The 23492-nt window shown below is 38.8% G+C and overlaps 3 protein-coding genes across 3 annotated transcripts; 2 read left to right on the forward strand and 1 right to left on the reverse strand.

Moving 5' to 3' along the window:
- The first annotated feature begins 4932 nt into the window (after positions 1–4932).
- Positions 4933–7353, forward strand: LOC116027105. The gene has a single exon (XM_031268532.1). The coding sequence runs from the start codon at positions 4933–4935 to the stop codon at positions 7351–7353; it is 2421 nt and encodes an 806-aa protein (XP_031124392.1).
- Positions 7354–8823: 1470 nt separating this feature from the next.
- On the forward strand, positions 8824–10248 carry LOC116027106. Its single transcript, XM_031268533.1, has one exon. The coding sequence runs from the start codon at positions 8824–8826 to the stop codon at positions 10246–10248; it is 1425 nt and encodes a 474-aa protein (XP_031124393.1).
- Positions 10249–12983: 2735 nt separating this feature from the next.
- LOC116027107 (protein RKD1-like) lies at positions 12984–23441 on the reverse strand. Its single transcript, XM_031268534.1, has 3 exons — positions 23279–23441; positions 13406–13683; positions 12984–13346 (listed from the first exon to the last, which is right to left on the reverse strand). Exons 1-3 carry the CDS (start codon positions 23439–23441, stop codon positions 12984–12986), a joined length of 804 nt encoding a protein of 267 aa, XP_031124394.1.
- Between the last annotated feature and the right edge of the window lie 51 nt (positions 23442–23492).

Genomic DNA, 23492 nt, shown 5'->3' on the forward strand with positions numbered 1-23492 from the left:
CACAGAAATCACTAGGAAGGTTTACACATAACAATGAATTATAACTACCTTCTAATATTATGCATTTAAAAATTTTCAAAAACTTATATTTAAGCCTATAATTTGTTATTTTACATTTTACTAAACAACTTTTTTTTTTATATTGATGTTTAATTAGGTGTTTTGTTGAATACGATTTTTTATGACTAAATGATAGCAGTTAAGATCAACAATACGACCGTGGAAATATAGTAAAGATCGCGACAGTAACCTATGATTTTACGAAGAAATGTTGGTTGGAACGAAGAAACATGTGAGTTTGCTGTTGTTGAGTTAGGTTTTATTTGTTTGGGAGTTAGGATCACCTTATTAACTTTTGGACCGTTGGCTCATTATATATATCGTATGACCCAATTTATATTCTTCTTTAATATGTGTAATTGTATTTTTTTACTATTAATTTAAGTTTAATATATTTTATTAGATTATTATATTCTTTGTAAATTATCAAAACTTAAGAACTCATATAGTTATTTATATTTTTCAATGACGAACTTGAAGAAACTTGTGCCTCAATGGGTTTGAGACAATCACAGTATCTGCAGAAAAAAGAAACCAAAGAAGATTCAAGTATGGTTCTTTCTCGAGTTATCTTTGAAGGAGGAGCGGGAGGTGGAGTTGCGGAAGAATAAAGAATGGGTACTCAGGGTTCCAAACGAATGAGTTGTAGCATTTATAAGATGGGTAGTTGGGTTTGAGTTAGTTGGGGCTAGAAACTAGATCACGTTTTTGTCATAGTTTGTATTGGGTTGGATTTTAATATCATAATAGCGCGTGTTATTGCAATATGGTGTATCTAAATATTATATCTGGTTATTTCTTTCTCAAAAGTTATAAGTTGGCCTTAACATATAATATTTGTAAAAATTTGTTTTTTTAAAATTGTCTTTTTATCTTTAAAAAAATTGTCTAATGTTGTGCGTAAAAGCTTTCTTAAGTTGTAAATCTTCGGTGATCGTGGCTTGTAATGTGTATTACGTGATTGTACTAGAATACAGATAGAGAGAGAAGAGTGCACAGGAAAGGTTACGGGGAGAAAATACTCATTCATCTGCATTAACTGTTACAGGATACAAAGTATATACTTTCCTACAATGTAGGAAACTAACTAACTACTAATGATAATGGCCACATGACTAAATCTTCATAACACTCCCCCTTGGACATTATCTTCCTGTGATCATGCCTCGTTAAAAACCTTGCTAGAAAAACCCTGTGGGAAAAACCTAGTCAAGGAAAAGAGTACATGATATATGTAAAATCATGTGTTATAGTGGTTGTCACAAAAAAAACTTTAAGCTAAGAAAACCCGGTGGGAAAAACTTAGCTAAAAGAAAAATACAACCATACACCAAACATAAACCTTCAATCTTCAAGATTTTGGGGTTTGCCTACTGAAAAATTTATTTGCAACTTTTCCCCTTTTGATATTAATTATTATGTTGCACTCATGTCTTGTTAAAAACCTCACTAGAAAAACCCAATGGAAAAAACTAGTTGAGGAAAATAGTACATGATATATATGTATTCATGTGTTGCACTAGTTGCCTCGTTAGAAAAAACCTAGTTGCCTCGTTAAAACAAAACCTTTAATTAAGGAAAAAGAGTACAACTGGTCTCCATGTCCAATCTTCAGGATTGATTCAAGTATAATCTTCAGGATTGATTCAAATGAATGACACTCCCCCTGAAGATAATAATCTTCAAAGTCTACATAAAATATTGCCATATATCATTTGTGCAACACAAGCTTTATTGTCCTCATATATAACCGTGGTGGTGAAACAAAGTATAACCAGTTACCAGTTTGGGAGTTGGCATTGTAGGGATAAAATAAGACAGCCAATACCCAAGTAGCCTAATAAAACCATACATTGATTTTTCACGTAAATTCCAAAATCTTTGTAACTTGAAGATACTAGAGGATATGTTAAACACCATTTTAATGTTTCATTGTAGGAGGAACACAAAATGTTGCTAGCAATTTCAACAATATTAGGCTTGATGCGATTATAGAACTTCTGGTCTTTAAATAGTGCTCCAACTACAATGAAGTAATTGACTTTTGGTCTCAAAAATATCCATATTATGTTCTTTGAGTCTAAACGGTTCCTTATCTACTTCGAGAGATTGAACAACCATTAATGTGACAAGTAAAATATCTTCAAGACATTTTTTCAAGTAGGCTAACTATTGTATAAAACTCCTTCAAGGAGAAGCTCGATCTTCAGGTCGAGACAATACTTGGTTTCCCAAGTCTTTTATTTTAAACTTTGTCTTTAGGCATGAGCTAACACCATTAAGCTCTTTATATATATTTCATTGTATTTATATCAATCATATGGACTAAGTAGATGATAAATAACTCCATTAGCAACTCCTTAATGAGCACATAATAGCACATATTATCTACATATTCCTTCTTCAATCGGAAAAATACTTAATCAATTATTTACATTTTGGGTCATATAAGGACCTTTAATTTGCAATTTGATAATATGCATTTTGCATTCTTCATTATTCTCATTTCGAGAACTTTAAATCCTTCAGGGACTTGTCAAAATAAATATTAGCTACATATCTGATTTGCTATTTACTGCCAATGGTATTAAGTAGCGGAACTTAATGCCATTTATTGTGGGAGAGTGTATTTGATTAAAATCAATCAAGGGTTTCTGCGTGAACCCCTTAGCTACAAAACTCGCTTTATCACACCACCTCATTATCCTTATTTCTCTTACGTACGAACACCCATTTATATAACCAGCAGGGTTAACCTTCAATGGTGTACGTGTTATAAAGAGAATTTATTTTTGCGAGTTGATCTACGCCTTAATTGCTCATTTATATGTTAAATAGTCATGGCACTTCTAGTGCCTAACTTTGGATCCAGATTATCATATCATGGAGCAATTTGTAAAGGCAATCGCGTTGTCGAAAACTATTAATATTTTCATAACTTTCTCCCATATTTATAAAATTCATGCATGGCAATTTCTAAATCAACCAGATTATGATCATTTCCCAAAGATATTTTGATCTGGTCGTTCCGCATTCCCAATATTATAATTATTTGGTATACCTTTAAGTTTACTGGGGATTTTCGCCTTCAAGGCGAATGTCTTTAGGACATAATTCTTCAATATATGTCAAGATATTTCAAGAGTGACAAAGTTTCTTTACTAGATCTAGTATTATAACTCATATCTTTTACACTGATAGATCTCCTACACTTCTGGCATCAAGGAGTATCTTTCATTTGGTCCAAGTTAGGAAAAGTTTACGGGACCTAGTCACTCTTTTATGATCAATATGATCAATAGATATATTTGGCAGATTGATTATCACCTGAACTTCCAGTTCAGTCTAACTAGTACGTGGATTTAAAATAACGAAGATCTTTCCACTCCATGGAATTTCTCGGCATTCTATTAACTATTGGACTCTTATCTCCCCCTAATGCCGAGAAACGATCTTCACTAAGTATGCAGTCAGCGTATCTAATTATATATTGATCCCTGTTGGGTGAGATACTTGGGCCTGAATGTTTGGGCCTAGCCCATCGGCCCAGAATGATGTATTGGTTTGATTTGATTAGGAGCTTGGCGGAGGCCCAAAGTGCAAATAACCATCCAATCCGTATAGGTAGCTCAATTAAAGTTGGAGAAATACAATTATGTAAGAATGAATTGGGTAAAATAGCATAAAGTATTATTTCCCGCCCAACTTGTCGGGATTCAGTACTTTGGTCATATCTCGGCGTGGGAATATCCGAATCAGGCGATTCCGGTGACATTAGAAAGAAGACTCAAAGGGCTACAACTCTTATGTTACCCAGAGTATATATCTGAAGATAAGATGACAAAAAACAGCATAGAAGGCAAGGGTATGCTATTTCTCACCCTACTTGGCGACTGTTAGTATTTAAATCATATTTCACTGTAGGAATATCCAAATTGAGAGATTCTTGAACTGGTGGAAAGATAATTCAAAGGGCTATAAACTTCATGAAGATCACAAAGCCATCCACGGACTTCATGATGGCCAAAAAGGAAGGACAAGACAAGGACATCCCATTTTCACCAATAGTGTGTGATAATATATTATATATCAAGTTGATGGCAAATTATTGAAAAAGTGGTGCAAGTGGAAGACAATTAGACAAGATGATGGCTGATCAAGGAAGAGATAATCATATTTTAATATTGAAATTATTGGGTAGAAAATCACATTTCACACCCCAAATTTTATGTTATTTACGAGATTGAACCCTAAACTCCACCTATAAATACCCTACCAATATATCATTCTCATCATCCCAAGATCATTCACATCTCTCCTTTAGTAGTTGCTCTTTCTTTCCTTAGCAAGAGAGAAATTCTCCATTGTTTTCTCTTTGTTACACCGAAAGAAGAGTTGTAATAATTTCCTTATAGTGAAACACCTTTAGCCTTGCCCGTGGTTTTTACCTTCTTGGGGTTTTCCACGTAAATCTTTGTCTCTTACAATTGCTTTCTATTATTCTCTATTATTCTCTCCTATTATCAACTGTTATTTTTGTTCATATCGTGTAGGAAAGAATCAATCTTGGTAGAGTGACCTTACATGTCTAGGAAAATCTTTGGATGAGACTTGGTATTTAAGTAGTCCGTTTGTGACTCACCTCTCTCTTCTAATGGTTATTTTCGTGGTGTATTGTTCATAAAACCATTATTGTTCTATCTTTACGATACTGTTCAAATATTCTGTACGATATCAGTTGATTTTATGGTTGTGTTGGCCTGCCGACTGACTACCCCGTAGTCATAAAACCAACATTGGTGCCGTCCGTGGGGAGCGAAATGAAAGGCCTTTGCTTTTGTTTTGGTTTCCTGGTTACTATTATCCAGAACCATGGTCGTCACTCGTAAAGCGGGAAGCCTACCAAAGGAGGATTTGCGCAACACGCTTAGTAGAGGCAACGCACAAGCACCTTCAGGGGAATCTATGCAGCCGTCCCAACAACGAGCAGAACCCAGAGCCATCACACAACTGGCGTCACAACTCGCGTTACCAGTTGGACAACCATTAACACATGAAGAAGAGAGGCCCCGAATGACTGTGACTATGGCAGAAGCCGTGGGTCGTTTACTAGAGGCGTTGAGGCAAAATCCTGTAGCAGATGTAGTCCCCGATCGTGTGGACCCTGCCACCAAAGCACGAGGACAATCGACCGGTCGTGGCCAACCTCGACATGGTGTTCAAAAATCTGGTCTGCCGTGTCGACCAGAACCATCACGGACACAGGTTGATCGACAAGGATCGCACAATCGCCAATCAGTTTTTGATCGTTTGAGCCCTGAGAATACGACTACCAGTGCCCCGCGACATGCCCATCACAATCCTTGTCGTCATCACGAGGAAGCAATGCGACGATTGAAAGGCAAGGAAAAGATGGAGGAACGACATGAGAAGGGTGGCCCTCAAACGATTGAAGAAAGTAGTGGTGAGACCCCCGAACCAATTCGAGAAATCCAGGCTCGAAAGATCGCAGAATTGGAAGAAGAGATGCGCAATCTACAACGCCATTTAAAGGGGAAAGACGGACCTACCACTCGGTTTCAGTTGTCCATCGAACCTTTCTCTGCCAAAGTCCAAAATTACAAAGTCCCGAAGGATTTTAAGTTCCCGTCTATGCCTACTTACGATGGGTCTAGTGATCCTAGTGATCATTTAATGGGATTCCAAGCCAAAATGCTGATAGTTGGAGCTAAGGATCCTATGTATTGCCGTGTATTTGTCTCTACATTAGAGGGAATAGCTCGGGATTGGTTCATTTCTTTGCCTCGTGGATCAGTAAGTACCTTTGAAGATCTAGCCAATCAGTTCCTTACCCGTTTCGCTGGTAGCATGCGAGCTAGGAAACACTTTACCGATCTTACTAAGGTAAATCAAGGGGAATACGAGAGTTTAAAAGACTACATCAAGCGGTGGCAAAAAGATATACAGGCGGTGGACGGGATAGATGATAAATCTGCTTTAATGATGTTTATGCGCTCACTCCGATCAGGTAAATTATTCGAAGATTTGCGGAATAATACTCCTGATACTTTTGCTCAAGCTATCCAACGGGCTAATCGATATGCCGAAACTGAGCAAGCTCTGAAATTAAAGAAGAAGCAGGAAGGAGGGTCGTCGTCCAAACGACCTCGGGAAGAAATTGAGCAGCGTCCAAGGGACCGCCTGATTGGAGGGGACAAAATGCGAAATGGATTGGAGAGGCCATCTGGTTTCCAAATTGGTGGGACTCGAACACAAGGTACTTTACCCTTACATGAAGTACGTCAAGTTGGCCATATTGATGCTCCTACACTCCCGCCTTTGCCGCTTGTCCACAATCTACCACGTTTTCCCAACAATGCGAAATATTGTCGATATCACCGACGATTTGGGCATTCCACGGAGGAGTGTGCAACGCTACAAAGGGAAATAGAGAGTCTGATTCAAAAAGGCCGGCCAATTGATCGACCGACGAACCAATCGCGTCGACCGCCGCTAACGGGGCATGACACGGCTTCGCCTTCAGATAAACAAACAATTCTTACTCCAGATGATCGGGGAAAACGACCAGTGGAGGAAGAAGAAGGCTGGGAGGAGCAGAATTGGAAACACAGCAAACCAGTGATCAATATAATTTATGGCGGTCCGGAAGGTGGCGATTCGGCTCGGGAAAGGAAACAATGGGGTAGACAGCTTTATGTAGGGGCAATTCAACATACAGTCGCCCCAAAGAAGCCTAGAAGGGACCCGATCATTTTCACGGATGATGATATACCGCATGGAACGGTCCCGCACCGAGATGCTCTGATGATAGCCATAGATATAAAAGGAACAGTCGTTCGGCGAGTGTTTGTGGACACAGGAAGCAATGTAAATGTGATGTATGCAGATACTTTCAATAAGCTTGGTTTAGACCAAACGAAACTCCTACCAGTTAGGACCCCGTTGGCTGGGTTCACCGGTGATAGCATTGAAGCTGAAGGACGCATCGTTTTACCTGTCGAGATCGGACAATACCCTAGGGTGCGAAAGCTGGACATGGAATTTGTAGTGGTCAAATTGACCTCCACTCATATCATCTTGGGTCGTCCGGGCTTGGAAGACCTAGGAGCAGTCGTGTCACTCGAACACCTCTGCTTGAAGTTCAGAACGCCTGAAGGAGTTAGAGTTGCAAGATGCGATCAGCGGATAGCTCAGTCTTGCTATCTTAAAGCCTGTCGTTCGATTGGGGAAAAAGACATGCGAATCCATACCATCGCAGAAAAAGTCAAGTAGAAGGAATCAGTTGAACGGCCGGAGCCTGCCGTTGAGTTAGAAAAAGTCGTCTTGGAGATTGCCCACCCAAACAGGACAGTGAGGTTAGGCCTCGGGCTAACCAAGGAGGTTAGAGAATCCATTTTGCAAGTATTAATGGAGTACAAGATGATATTCGCGTGGGGGCCGGAAGACATGCCCGGGATTGACCGATCAGTGATTACACACCGATTAGCCGTCAGCTCAGCAGCCCGACCTGTGGTTTAGAGGAAAAGGTTTCTAGCCACAGAAAGACGTGAATTTGTGAAGAAAGAAGTAGCAACCCTACTCAAGATCGGCCATATCCGGGAGGTTAAATATCCAACATGGTTAGCCAATGTGGTATTGGTTCCGAAGCCTCCAACATGGAGAATGTGCGTGGACTACACCGACTTAAACAAGGCGTGTCCCAAGGACCCCTTTCCCCTTCCGAGGATAGATTTGTTGGTTGACCAGACCGCCGGATGTGCCCTACTCAGTTTTATGGACGCTTTTCGTGGCTATCACCAAATTTTCATGGAGAAGGAGGACGAGGAGAAAACCGCCTTCATTACCCCAGATGGAGTTTACTGTTATAAGGTGATGCCATTCGGTCTCAAGAACTCTGGTGCGACCTTCACTCAAATGATAGCTCGAATATTTGGGGAACAACTTGGCAAGGGAATGGAAGCTTACGTCGATGATTTGCTGGTCAAAAGTAAGGAAGCAGCTGAGGATTCCTCAGAGTTGAAAGCCAGTTTTGAGCTAATGAAGAAATATAATATGCGGCTGAATCCGAAGAAGTGTGCCTTCGCTGTGAAAGGAGGAAAATTTCTAGGATATATGGTCACGCAACGAGGAATCGAACCCAATCCTGAGAAGGTAAAAGCAATATTGGACATGAAGCCACCGACTACCTTGAAAGAAGTCCAAAGATTGACTGGTTGCTTAGCGGCTCTCAGCCGATTCCTCTCAAAATCAGCTGAGAGAGCCTTACCGTTCTTCGAAGTAATAAGGAAAAAGGATAGCTTCGAGTGGACCACCGAGTGCCAAACGTCCTTCGAAGAATTGAAAAAGTACTTGTTGTCCCCTCCCTTGCTAGCTAAACCTAAGGAAGGAGAGACCTTGTATTTATATCTCGCGGTTTCTGCTAAGGAAGGAGAGACCTTGTATTTATATCTCGCGGTTTCTGACCAAGCACTCAGTTCGGTCCTTGTGCGTGAAGAAAACAAGGTGCAATACCCTGTATATTATGTGGGAAAACAAGAAAACAAGGTGCAATACCCTGTATATTATGTGGGAAAACTATAAAACAAGGTGCAATACCCTGTATATTATGTGGGAAAACTATTGAACAAGGTGCAATACCCTGTATATTATGTGGGAAAACTATTGAAGAAGGTGCAATACCCTGTATATTATGTGGGAAAACTATTGAAGAATGCGGAAATAAGGTACACTCCATTGGAAAAAATGGTCTATGCTTTAGTGGTTACCGTGCGACGATTGATCCCTTATTTTCAAGCGCATCTTGTGGAAGTGCTTACCGACCAGCCGTTGGCCAGTGTGTTAAGGAATCCAACATCCTCTGGACGAATGGTAAAATGGGCGATAGAGTTAACACAATATGGCTTGGAATACAAACCGCGTCCCTCGATAAAAGCTCAAGCCTTGGCAGATTTCATAGTGGAATGTTCAGCCAAGGTGTCTGCGGGCGATCGATCCTTAATCAATGACCAGACTGATTGGTGGATATTGAACGCAGATGGAGCAGCCAGTTCAAAGCACTGTGGAGGAGGAGTTATGTTGACATCCCCAGAAGGTTTCCAGGTATATTATGCCTTAATATACAAGTTCAAGGCTTCTAATAATGAGGCCGAATATGAAGCCGTGATTGGGGGTGTGCGACTGGCAATTGCTTTAGGTGCTCGAAAAGTTCGGATTCGCACGGATTCCAGGCTAGTAGTTGGACAAATTAAAGGAACTTTCGAGGCCAAAGGAGAAAACATGAGGTTGTACAAAGATGTTGTCGAAGGGCTGCTCACCAAATTGGAAACTTATGAAATCCATCATGTGCCGCGGTTGGAGAATCAGGAGGCCGACATCCTATCCAAGTTATCCTTGGGAGGGATACCTGACCACCTGAAGCGAATATGCAAGACAGAGATAGTTGATATGCCAAGTACGGAAACTTTGGTAATCGCCGTAGTGTTCCCCCTAGAGGTGCGGACCCCGGATGATTGGATTGAAGAGTTAGTTAAGTATATTACTCAAGCTGAACTCCCTAATGATCCCAAAAAAGCAGCTAAGATAAAAAGAAGAGCACCAACATATGTGATATTAGATGGACAACTGTACAAAAAGTCTTTTGGCGGACCGCTGCTTAAGTGTCTACTGCCCCAACAAGCTCAGGAAGTGATGGAAGAAGTTCATCAAGGGGTTTGTGCTGCTCACCAAGGAGCTAACACTCTGACCAGGAAGTTGATCATTCAGGGATACTACTGGCCTAGTATGGTTCAAGACTGTATCCAAAAAGTTTTACGCTGTGAGGTATGTCAAAAGTTCACACAGAAGAAAACTCGAACGGCTACTTTTTACACCCCTATCACCACTGCAATTCCCTTTGCTCGATGGGGGGTGGACCTTTTCGGACCATTACCTATGGCCCCTGGTCGACACAAGCTCTGCATCGTGGCTATAGATTATTTCACCAAATGGATCGAAGCTGAACCACTGGTCACCATCACTGAGTACCAATGTAGAAGGTTCTTATGGAGAAAGGTCATCTATCGCTTTGGTTTTCCAGAACATCTGGTTACTGATAATGGTCGGCAATTTGACAATCNCGTGAAGAAAACAAGGTGCAATACCCTGTATATTATGTGGGAAAACTATTGAAGAATGCGGAAATAAGGTACACTCCATTGGAAAAAATGGTCTATGCTTTAGTGGTTACCGTGCGACGATTGATCCCTTATTTTCAAGCGCATCTTGTGGAAGTGCTTACCGACCAGCCGTTGGCCAGTGTGTTAAGGAATCCAACATCCTCTGGACGAATGGTAAAATGGGCGATAGAGTTAACACAATATGGCTTGGAATACAAACCGCGTCCCTCGATAAAAGCTCAAGCCTTGGCAGATTTCATAGTGGAATGTTCAGCCAAGGTGTCTGCGGGCGATCGATCCTTAATCAATGACCAGACTGATTGGTGGATATTGAACGCAGATGGAGCAGCCAGTTCAAAGCACTGTGGAGGAGGAGTTATGTTGACATCCCCAGAAGGTTTCCAGGTATATTATGCCTTAATATACAAGTTCAAGGCTTCTAATAATGAGGCCGAATATGAAGCCGTGATTGGGGGTGTGCGACTGGCAATTGCTTTAGGTGCTCGAAAAGTTCGGATTCGCACGGATTCCAGGCTAGTAGTTGGACAAATTAAAGGAACTTTCGAGGCCAAAGGAGAAAACATGAGGTTGTACAAAGATGTTGTCGAAGGGCTGCTCACCAAATTGGAAACTTATGAAATCCATCATGTGCCGCGGTTGGAGAATCAGGAGGCCGACATCCTATCCAAGTTATCCTTGGGAGGGATACCTGACCACCTGAAGCGAATATGCAAGACAGAGATAGTTGATATGCCAAGTACGGAAACTTTGGTAATCGCCGTAGTGTTCCCCCTAGAGGTGCGGACCCCGGATGATTGGATTGAAGAGTTAGTTAAGTATATTACTCAAGCTGAACTCCCTAATGATCCCAAAAAAGCAGCTAAGATAAAAAGAAGAGCACCAACATATGTGATATTAGATGGACAACTGTACAAAAAGTCTTTTGGCGGACCGCTGCTTAAGTGTCTACTGCCCCAACAAGCTCAGGAAGTGATGGAAGAAGTTCATCAAGGGGTTTGTGCTGCTCACCAAGGAGCTAACACTCTGACCAGGAAGTTGATCATTCAGGGATACTACTGGCCTAGTATGGTTCAAGACTGTATCCAAAAAGTTTTACGCTGTGAGGTATGTCAAAAGTTCACACAGAAGAAAACTCGAACGGCTACTTTTTACACCCCTATCACCACTGCAATTCCCTTTGCTCGATGGGGGGTGGACCTTTTCGGACCATTACCTATGGCCCCTGGTCGACACAAGCTCTGCATCGTGGCTATAGATTATTTCACCAAATGGATCGAAGCTGAACCACTGGTCACCATCACTGAGTACCAATGTAGAAGGTTCTTATGGAGAAAGGTCATCTATCGCTTTGGTTTTCCAGAACATCTGGTTACTGATAATGGTCGGCAATTTGACAATCAAGCATTCACCGAGTTCTGCTCAACATATGCCATCCGACACACCAAAGTCTCGGTAGCTTATCCTCAGGGTAATGGACAAGTGAAAAATGCCAACCGAATCATTATGGAAGGCCTCAAAAAGAGAATTGAAGAAGAAGGCGGTGCTTGGGTCGACCAGTTGGATTACATCCTTTGGGCTTACCGGACCACACCACGCCGAGCAACTGGAGAAACACCCTTCAGTTTGACCTATGGGTTTGAGGCCAAGGTACCTGTGGAAATTCTTAACCCGACTAGAAGGGTCCAGCTATATGATGATCAAACCAATGAGGAGACCATGCAAATAGAGAAAAACTTTCTGGAGGAACGAAGAGATGTAGCGGAAAGAAGAGTGGCTAAGTACCAACGCTCAGTCAAAAGGTACCAAGATGCCCACACTAAAATGACGAAGAAATGGCGAGAAGCCAGTCAACCAACCAGTGGAGGAAAAATGGCGAAGAAATGGGAAGGACCCTATAGGGTGTCCGCCATTGTCAGACCTGGTACCTACAAGCTAGAAACGATGGAGGGAGAATTGATTGAGCGTACCTGGAACTCTTATTGCCTCAAAAGATTTTTACCATTAATATTTCCTTGTCAATGTTATCTCGTATTTTATTTAATAAAGTTATTTCCTTGCATATAAATTTAAAGGAGTCATGGGATGGAATACAGACCAACACGGTCAAAACGAAAGGAAGATCAAAAGGCGTCCTGGTACAGATATCAGGCGATCATTCTAAAAAAGAAAGGTGGAAGGTATGAATGTATAAAGAACAAGCTAACCAGATAACTCAACTGGTTGAACAAGTTTTATAATAAATTTTTTACAAAATTCAAGCGGAGTGCTTAAATGGATGATAGAAAAGCAAAAAATTAATTTGTCAATTGGTTTGAGAATAAGGATGGAAAAGAAGGTGGATGGTAACTTGATAATCGGTTAAGGACTGAGGATGGATTAAAAAGATTAAGATAAGTATAAACTCTAGTTGATGATTAAGTCTATACTTTAAGTTTTGCAGGATGCCTAACCAGTATGTGGTTAACGTACTAGCCTTTCAGAATATGGCCTGGTGAAAGCATAATATTTCATGTATCCCCCTGAGAAAGGTTAGCTTATATATGTTCATTTTAATTTAGTTCGCATTTCACGAAATTCATAGCAATTGAATATTTTTCTCCAGTAAGTTCAGTTTTTTTTTAAAGATGCGTGCATATCGTTTCTTTGAAAAAAAAATTATTATTATTATTATTATTATTATTATATTTACAAAAAAAAAAGAAAGAAAAAAAAAAGAGGGGGGTCACGTTATCCATTGGGGGGTACACCTTCAATCATCACCGGGGTCACAACATTCACGAAGGAGGGGGGGCTCGCCTTCGACCTTCTCAAAAGTTCTTTCAGGGGGATATCCATATCCTCCTCGTCGCCCTCCGTACCAATACATGCGGTAGAAATGGGAGTCCAAGGGGAGCTTACAGAAGGAGATGAGGATATCATCGCTCTTCTAAGCTTTCTCTTCAAGTAATTTAACTTGAAGTAGGCATTCCTCAAACACAGGGTCTCGGGATCTAAGTTCGAACCCGGCATGTCAGACAGTAGCTTATGCCTATTTTTCAAAACCCCTATAGTCGCCCTTGTCAAAGCATCCTTCGGATTTTCTTCAAAATCCTGTCTGATGAAATCGTTAATATTCGTCCATAGTCTCAAGATGAGTTGAAAGAATATACCTGCACATTTTTCATTAGGGCTTCCAAGCTCTTTAATTTTCGATGGGGCCACCGAGGGATTCCCACTTTCCTACACCTTTCCTTGAGCGTCGTTTCCCCTATCCCTAACTCCTCCGCAGCTTGACAAACTGGCATGTGGAAATAGCTGGAAATAACCTCCCTGCTTAACGTTGATGGAACAGGACGCCTTCCTCTACCTTCCTTCTTGCTTGAATTATCCTCCACAATTGTCACTTCACCTACCTCAGAACTCTCCACACTAGTGTCATCACTGCAACCTATGAGGTGAAGTATTTGTTATTAACTATTCTTTAAATTCGCATAGGTATATTAATGTATGGATCCCATTATGACTCTGTTCAGTGTCTGTTGGAGAAATTGGAGAGAGGGAATCGTTAAACCGCTCCGTTGCGGGGGTTACCTCGAAACAACTATCTGGCATGAACAAATGACGGTCCCAAAGGGAGTATCCCAAAACTAGGCAGTCAATAAGATCAGAGAAGGAGGATGAAGTAACTTCATATTCAAGGTTACACAAAGAAGAAGAAGGGGATTCCATAAAAAAATAAAAAATAAAAATAAAAATAAGAATAAAAATAAATGGAGCAAGAAAGAGAGAGGGAAGGTTCCTAATTGAATTGGATTTGGAAGATGCCTTTGTATAGTGAGTTCTAGGGGCAACTTCGGTATTCTGATTTTTACAAAAGTCGTAAAGACTACAATAACCTAATTTGTTTTCTTCAGATTTTCTAAAAGAGAAAAGGACATACTCGAGAGCAGACGAATAGTTACTCTCTTTTAGTCGTAAAGACTATAGTAACCTAATTTGTTTTCTTCAGATTTTTCTAAAAGTAAACAGGATCTTGTCGACAACTGATGTTACGTTTCCCGATGTCAAATAATCACTCTCGTGCATTACAAGCTGCCGATTCAGAACCCCATCAAGAAAATGGACCAAAGCTTAGCAGATACTCAACCTAATCCCAGAAGGTGCAAAAGCTCAAGTATATATATGGCTTCTTCGACATTGTGGAGTAAGAATCATCATACCCTTCGGAATAAATAAAAAAATATACTCTAGTCGAACCTGGCGAGACAAATTCCTATCAGAGGTCAAGCACATGGATACTTAGCCATGAAACTTTGCAAGAAACTGGTGATCATGGAAGTCTTTATGATCCGAAAAATATGGGCTATTATAAAGCACATGGATTATCTGTCACCAAGTGGTTTAAAATGTAGCCCCTCAACTTGGTGGGGTTTTCATTTTGTTTCTTGTGCCTTGGATGAGCAGAAATTTCAGCTTCATTTTGTTTCTTGTGCCTTGGATGAGCAGAAATTTCAGCTATTTCAAATTCATGTGATGATGGATGAGCAGAAATTTCAGCTATTTCAAATTCATGTGATGATGGCCTTGATGTTACTTTCATCTGGCCTCAGCTCCAGGGCTATTCCACCTGCATATCGATAAGTTCTTGCATTCTTTGCACTCTTTGTATATAATGCTGATGCTCAATAATGTTTCATATGTATTTCTTGACAACTTCATGGAGGTTTTGGGCTTAGTGTTCGTCTTTTACTTTCTTGTGCCTTCAACTTCGTGAGCCACAAGAAAGTGAGGTCCAAGTTAGGAAAAGTTTACGGGACCTAGTCACTCTTTTATGATCAATATGATCAATAGATATATTTGGCAGATTGATTATCACCTGAACTTCCAGTTCAGTCTAACTAGTACGTGGATTTAAAATAACGAAGATCTTTCCACTCCATGGAATTTCTCGGCATTCTATTAACTATTGGACTCTTATCTCCCCCTAATGCCGAGAAACGATCTTCACTAAGTATGCAGTCAGCGTATCTAATTATATATTGATCCCTGTTGGGTGAGATACTTGGGCCTGAATGTTTGGGCCTAGCCCATCGGCCCAGAATGATGTATTGGTTTGATTTGATTAGGAGCTTGGCGGAGGCCCAAAGTGCAAATAACCATCCAATCCGTATAGGTAGCTCAATTAAAGTTGGAGAAATACAATTATGTAAGAATGAATTGGGTAAAATAGCATAAAGTATTATTTCCCGCCCAACTTGTCGGGATTCAGTACTTTGGTCATATCTCGGCGTGGGAATATCCGAATCAGGCGATTCCGGTGACATTAGAAAGAAGACTCAAAGGGCTACAACTCTTATGTTACCCAGAGTGTATATCTGAAGATAAGATGACAAAAAACAGCATAGAAGGCAAGGGTATGCTATTTCTCACCCTACTTGGCGACTGTTAGTATTTAAATCATATTTCACTGTAGGAATATCCAAATTGAGAGATTCTTGAACTGGTGGAAAGATAATTCAAAGGGCTATAAACTTCATGAAGATCACAAAGCCATCCACGGACTTCATGATGGCCAAAAAGGAAGGACAAGACAAGGACATCCCATTTTCACCAATAGTGTGTGATAATATATTATATATCAAGTTGATGGCAAATTATTGAAAAAGTGGTGCAAGTGGAAGACAATTAGACAAGATGATGGCTGATCAAGGAAGAGATAATCATATTTTAATATTGAAATTATTGGGTAGAAAATCACATTTCACACCCCAAATTTTATGTTATTTACGAGATTGAACCCTAAACTCCACCTATAAATACCCTACCAATGTATCATTCTCATCATCCCAAAATCATTCACATCTCTCCTTTAGTAGTTGCTCTTTCTTTCCTTAGCAAGAGAGAAATTCTCCATTGTTTTCTCTTTGTTACACCGAAAGAAGAGTTGTAATAATTTCCTTATAGTGAAACACCTTTAGCCTTACCCGTGGTTTTTACCCTCTTGGGGTTTTCCACGTAAATCTTTGTCTCTTACAATTGCTTTCTATTATTCTCTATTATTCTCTCCTATTATCAACTGTTATNTTTCTTGTGCCTTGGATGAGCAGAAATTTCAGCTATTTCAAATTCATGTGATGATGGCCTTGATGTTACTTTCATCTGGCCTCAGCTCCAGGGCTATTCCACCTGCATATCGATAAGTTCTTGCATTCTTTGCACTCTTTGTATATAATGCTGATGCTCAATAATGTTTCATATGTATTTCTTGACAACTTCATGGAGGTTTTGGGCTTAGTGTTCGTCTTTTACTTTCTTGTGCCTTCAACTTCGTGAGCCACAAGAAAGTGAGGTCCAAGTTAGGAAAAGTTTACGGGACCTAGTCACTCTTTTATGATCAATATGATCAATAGATATATTTGGCAGATTGATTATCACCTGAACTTCCAGTTCAGTCTAACTAGTACGTGGATTTAAAATAACGAAGATCTTTCCACTCCATGGAATTTCTCGGCATTCTATTAACTATTGGACTCTTATCTCCCCCTAATGCCGAGAAACGATCTTCACTAAGTATGCAGTCAGCGTATCTAATTATATATTGATCCCTGTTGGGTGAGATACTTGGGCCTGAATGTTTGGGCCTAGCCCATCGGCCCAGAATGATGTATTGGTTTGATTTGATTAGGAGCTTGGCGGAGGCCCAAAGTGCAAATAACCATCCAATCCGTATAGGTAGCTCAATTAAAGTTGGAGAAATACAATTATGTAAGAATGAATTGGGTAAAATAGCATAAAGTATTATTTCCCGCCCAACTTGTCGGGATTCAGTACTTTGGTCATATCTCGGCGTGGGAATATCCGAATCAGGCGATTCCGGTGACATTAGAAAGAAGACTCAAAGGGCTACAACTCTTATGTTACCCAGAGTGTATATCTGAAGATAAGATGACAAAAAACAGCATAGAAGGCAAGGGTATGCTATTTCTCACCCTACTTGGCGACTGTTAGTATTTAAATCATATTTCACTGTAGGAATATCCAAATTGAGAGATTCTTGAACTGGTGGAAAGATAATTCAAAGGGCTATAAACTTCATGAAGATCACAAAGCCATCCACGGACTTCATGATGGCCAAAAAGGAAGGACAAGACAAGGACATCCCATTTTCACCAATAGTGTGTGATAATATATTATATATCAAGTTGATGGCAAATTATTGAAAAAGTGGTGCAAGTGGAAGACAATTAGACAAGATGATGGCTGATCAAGGAAGAGATAATCATATTTTAATATTGAAATTATTGGGTAGAAAATCACATTTCACACCCCAAATTTTATGTTATTTACGAGATTGAACCCTAAACTCCACCTATAAATACCCTACCAATGTATCATTCTCATCATCCCAAAATCATTCACATCTCTCCTTTAGTAGTTGCTCTTTCTTTCCTTAGCAAGAGAGAAATTCTCCATTGTTTTCTCTTTGTTACACCGAAAGAAGAGTTGTAATAATTTCCTTATAGTGAAACACCTTTAGCCTTACCCGTGGTTTTTACCCTCTTGGGGTTTTCCACGTAAATCTTTGTCTCTTACAATTGCTTTCTATTATTCTCTATTATTCTCTCCTATTATCAACTGTTATTTTTGTTCATATCGTGTAGGAAAGAATCAATCTTGGTAGAGTGACCTTACATGTCTAGGAAAATCTTTGGATGAGACTTGGTATTTAAGTAGTCCGTTTGTGACTCACCTCTCTCTTCTAATGGTTATTTTCCTGGTGTATTGTTCATAAAACCATTATTGTTCTATCTTTACGATACTGTTCAAATATTCTGTACGATATCAGTTGATTTTACGGTTGTGTTGGCCTGCCGACTGACTACCCCGGAGTCATAAAACCAACAATCCCCTATCATGGGATTTTGGTTATCAATAGATAGAAGTTTCTTTGATATGATAACCCTTTTAGAGGTACGCTGTGGTGGTGATATATGGAAATAGACTGCATACTAAAAACAATGGCGCAGATAGGGAAATGTTTGTTTTGAACCACGTACTGGATGTAAGGGAGTATAATTGTGATATGCAGTGAGTCAAATTTGGGTAAAAATAGATAATTTAGGAATTCCCTAAAATCATGTGAAGGAGATCTGACTCATTTTATTTTGCCCAAAATGACCTAACAAAATCCATAAATAATTCAGCATCCTACAGCCTTAAATTCAGTTAAGGGGGAATTATAATAATTTCTTATCATAACAATCCTTCCAAGACTGACATATGATTTGGGGATCATCTTCGACCAACTATATATTCATTATCAAGGTTTGGTCTAAGGGGTGATATAAAAATTTAAGCTCTTAATTTACCTTCTAGGCAAATCTGTATCCAAAAGTTGTGAGCTATAAATTTTAAATCTTAATATATATGATAGAAATTCCAGTATTCAAGACTTATGTCGAATAGTTTCTATAGCCAAAACTAGCACTATAAATAGGCTTGAACTTGGACAGATAATCATTGACTTTTAAATCAATTATCAAGTCAATGTTGCCGGGAGGAATTGTCCTAGTGCTATTATATATCTTCTAATTAGTGCTATGATTTGTCGCCTTCTAGGCAACGCTAAGGTTAAGCTATAGTTTCATTTATAATATCTGAGATAAATCTCAACATATATGACCTATAACAAATAATATGTTGACATTAAGAACAAATCAATAAATATTTACTTCGAAGGTATAATACTACACTGTTGCCATTTACTATATCAGAATTTAATTGACAACTCGGTGGATCACAAGTTAACATATAGGAAATGGCAAATAATCAAGCATGATGTTATAATGATATACATGATGTCAAACATGATATATACATACACAGTATATCACAAACATACACAATGACCGTAAAGCCCACATTATACTTGCATGCCTTTCTACTAATTTGCATATATAATCATAAATTATATATAAATAGCTGTGCATATCAAGAACTTAAATAATATAGCATATGCATATACATTGGCGAAAAATTCAATGAGCCTATTATACATACACATAGCAACCACATGTATATTAAATATTAAGCATAATTAAGCATATTAAGCATGTCATTTTATCAGTATCCCAACATTTAATATTACCATCGAAAACAAATTAGCCGATAACGTAAAACAAATTAGCACAATGACGACTGAAAACGGGATCGCAATTTCGCAGTTCGCGAGGTGCCGTCCGTGAGATGACGTCACTGGAGATCTGGGCATAACCAATCGGCGGCTTCAAAACGGATCGTCGACTGTGACGCAACCGACCTGATCTGGTCAGGGTCGCCGGCGGATCCCAGGGGGGAGAGGTCCACGCTGATTCCGCCTCTCGCCGGAGCACGCTGGAAAGATGAATCCGGCTGCACGCGGGCTTTCCGATCGGAGAGCCGAGGCACCCCGCAATACACGCCATCTCCCACCTTAACGTTTAGGATGCTCACCGTCTCTTGTCTCTTGTCGTTCACCGCCGTAAGAAAAAAAAACAGAGAAGAAGAAAACGCATACGGAAGATAGGCGGTGATAGGAGAACAGATCAAGGGTAATCAATATTTATATTGAAGAAATCAATTTGTAGAAGGATTGAAACACATATTGATTATATAACCGTATATAAAACATACATTGATTATATAAAAGCAATCATATAACATGCTTTACACATAATATCACATAGATAGATTTTTGAATAATAGTAATCAGGATTCAACATAATTGTACCGTTCACCGAAGAATGTTTGAGAGCTCGTGCTGATAACGTGTTGTGCGTAAAAGCTTTCTTAAGTTGTAAATCTTCGGTGATCGTCGCTTGTCGCTTGTAATGTGTATTACGCGATTGTACTAGAATACAGATAGAGAGAGAAGAGTGCACAGGAAAGGTTACAGGGAGAAAATACTCATTCATCTGCATTAACTGTTACAGGATACAAAGTATATACTTTCCTACAATGTAGGAAACTAACTAACTACTAATGATAATGGCCACATGACTAAATCTTCATAACATCTAAAGATTATTATTTTACATCTAATTTAGATTTGTGAAAATAATTGTTTTTTAATAATGTGTTTATTTTAAACAATTTTTTAAAGTATATTAAACAAATACTACACTCTATTATAATCAATAGTACTCAAAAATTATTTTTTTGAACAAATTTTAAAAGTTTAAATTTGAAATTTATAATAGAATTTAATTCTTCGTATTATGTTAGAATAGTTTGAATTTATTATTGATTTTTGTATTAAAATTATCATAATATTACATGAATTTTATAATATATATGTTCTATTTGTGCATCACAAATTCACAATATATAAGTTTAATTATATAGCTTTTTTGTACATGTTTTATACTGAATTTATTATTTGTCAGTAAATAATGAATTTACATGCAATCACATATCCACATCATTTAATTAATATTGTATATTATCACTTAATACTCTTAGAGTATATTCTTATATAATTGATCGAATTAATATCGTGTATTGCACGGGTGAAATTTTAAATACTTTGTATTCAACTCTTTTAATATAGTTTATTATTTTTAGTAATTAACTACCTTAAAGTTTTCAAAAAAAAAAAAAACTACCTTAAATATCAATTTGCATTTTAATTACAAATATTTATGCTCATAATTTTATCATATCAAATCAACATAATTTTCAAATAATAAAACTTTATAAATGAATAAACATCATATTTCCTTATTATATATGAAATTTAATAATATTAATAATTTTTAATAACATAGAGTTATTTTAATATTTTAAATATTTAGTCCGTGCATCGCACGGGTGGCATACTAGTAATACCAATAATACAAAATCATAATTGAAATATTGAGTCTTGTTCTAAATAATCAAAAGAAAATTAACTAAATGAAAAAAAACTTAACCTAAATTTGTTTTTTTTTGAAATGCAAGAAAATCATTTTCAAGGTTCTTTATTTGTAATCTTTGATGTTTAACTTTGAATGCTATGTATTTAGCCGGGAAAATTATTTGAACAAAGTTCATGTCAAATTTTATATTGTATTTTTTTAATACAATCTAACATATTCATAATATATGTTCAACAAGTATGCCAATTCTGTTTGGGATGTGCTTCGAACCTACGATCTTTCTTATAGAAATCAATGAGTAAGTTTGAGCACGATTCACAGTTTGAGCACCCAAACTGATGAACCCAGCGAACTAGAGCAACAGGATGAACACAGTTTAGAGAAAGGAGTAGAAGTAGAGTTTCGAGAGAGAAACCAATTCGTTGTTTTTGTTGTGTGTGTTTTTATTGTATAAATCTGCTGCTTCCACCAACGAATTATATAGGAGTTGAAGATTAAATAGCAATTACTCATGGCATTAATCTAATAAATGAATCAAAATTTTAACTCCTGTAACAGCTGACCATTGCCTAAGATTTAATTCAAAATTTAAAAATTGAAATTAATACGAAATTAATTCCGTAACAGATGAATTAAGTCTCTGAATGGTCACAAACGAGAACACGAGGAGTAAACCCGATGTGTACCAGAGTGGCGAGGACTACGATACAGATTGTTACCACGAGTACTTAAGACCGAGTCCTCTTGGTCTCTAGTACTCTGGTTCACTCAAGTTCTCTACCCGAGTCCTCTACTCATGTAAGCCCTCTATCGAGTAAGTCCTCTCCTCGAGTAAAAAAGACCGAAGACTTACTCGAGTTCAGTAGCTACGTGTTGGAAAAATGTAACGGAAATTTGGCATAACTGAGCCCGCACAGCTAGCCAATTTTCCGGACGACATTCGTGCCCGTCGGTGCCGGCGCACACGAGTCAAACCTTTTTGGGCTCATTTTGGGATTTGATTTGCACCCCCCCTGTGCGCGAGAGAGAGCCTCTATGCTATACAATTCACTAAGCCATAGAAAGGCTCTTGTATAAATAGTTGTGCAAACCCACTTCCCAAACCAATGTGGGACAAAAGCTTACTTCAAAGCTTTCCCACCATTTTTCCAACTCAAATGGGTCAACTTTGAGAACCAATTTCTCATTCACCCATTATCCATTTTCTGCGTACCATATATCAATCTCTTCGTCTAACTACGAAGAATCCGAATCCACTTTGACCCGACCCAAATCGGAAGTGGACCCCTCATATATTTGTACCACAAAATAGCCACTAAAAATGCCATTTTATGCTATTTTTCCAACAATCCCCCACATGAATGAATTGATTTTCGGGGCTGTTTTTGAAATAGGAAACAACTGTGTTCAACGGTCGATCCCTGCATAGGATAGGTAGGTGTTACTCTTTGAAACTTCCCTCATGAAGATACATTTACTCTACTGGCTGTACGGTAGAACGCGATGTCTTTGAACCGATTGTCGTTTGTGTAGACGATGACATATCTCACACAGGAACCTCCCAACCATGCTCTGTTCTCATGACTGTGCCCATTTTGGTCATGGGTCACCATTCTTGGTTCTGCAAGAGTTTCTAAAGAATTGAGCACTGTTCAATTCTCCTTTGAAGCGACCCTCACTTCTCTCTCACATAGGTGATTCTTTTTCGAGTTTCCCGCAACTCAACATATGTCCATTGACATTGCATACACAACATATGTCAGATAACAATTGAATCATTAAAGCATCAACATGCTAACCTCGTGCGGGAGCCACTGTTCTTAACGAGGAATAGTAGGAAGTCTAATGGTTGGGTATCCACTGTTCTTAACGAGGAATAGTATGCTCACAGTGACACGCTCCGTTCTATAATTTAGTTATCCCATTGAACCTAGGTGCCAGCTAGGTTGGGTATCCACTATAGGACTTTTTATACCAAGGGTTTTAGACCCATTCCTTGTGTAAGCTTCTCCACAACTTCTTTGCTCAACCCTTTGGTTAGCGGATCTGCTATATTGTCTTTTGACTTCACGTAGTTAACCAAGACAACACCTGTTGTGAGAAGTTGTCTAATGGTATTATGTCTACGACGTATATGTCTAGACTTACCATTATACATATGACTCCGTACTCGTCCAAGTGTGGCTTGACTATCACAATGCACACAAATTGGAGGTACAGGTCTTTCCCAATTAGGAATATCTTCTAGAAAATGGCGTAGCCATTCAGCCTCTTCACAACATTTGTCCAAGGCTATCAGCTTAGATTCCATCTTGGATCTAGCTATCACAGTCTGCTTAGAAGATTTCCATGCAACGGCTGC

The sequence above is a fragment of the Ipomoea triloba genome, chromosome 8 (assembly GCF_003576645.1).
Source record: "Ipomoea triloba cultivar NCNSP0323 chromosome 8, ASM357664v1".
Taxonomy (NCBI): Eukaryota; Viridiplantae; Streptophyta; class Magnoliopsida; order Solanales; family Convolvulaceae; genus Ipomoea; species Ipomoea triloba.

What these genes read in the sequence shown, in the direction of transcription:
- LOC116027105 (XM_031268532.1), top strand. Translation starts at nt 4,933, where the DNA reads ATGGTCGTCACTCGTAAAGCGGGAAGCCTACCAAAGGAGGATTTGCGC.
- LOC116027107 (XM_031268534.1), bottom strand. Translation starts at nt 23,441, where the DNA reads ATGGAATCTAAGCTGATAGCCTTGGACAAATGTTGTGAAGAGGCTGAA. An exon ending in ACGGAGTCATATGTATAATG is followed by an intron (nt 13,684 to 23,278) that starts GTAAGTCTAGAC and finishes TTCACCTCATAG; the next exon opens with GTTGCAGTGATGACACTAGT. An exon ending in CCCTAATGAAAAATGTGCAG is followed by an intron (nt 13,347 to 13,405) that starts GTATATTCTTTC and finishes TTCATCAGACAG; the next exon opens with GATTTTGAAGAAAATCCGAA.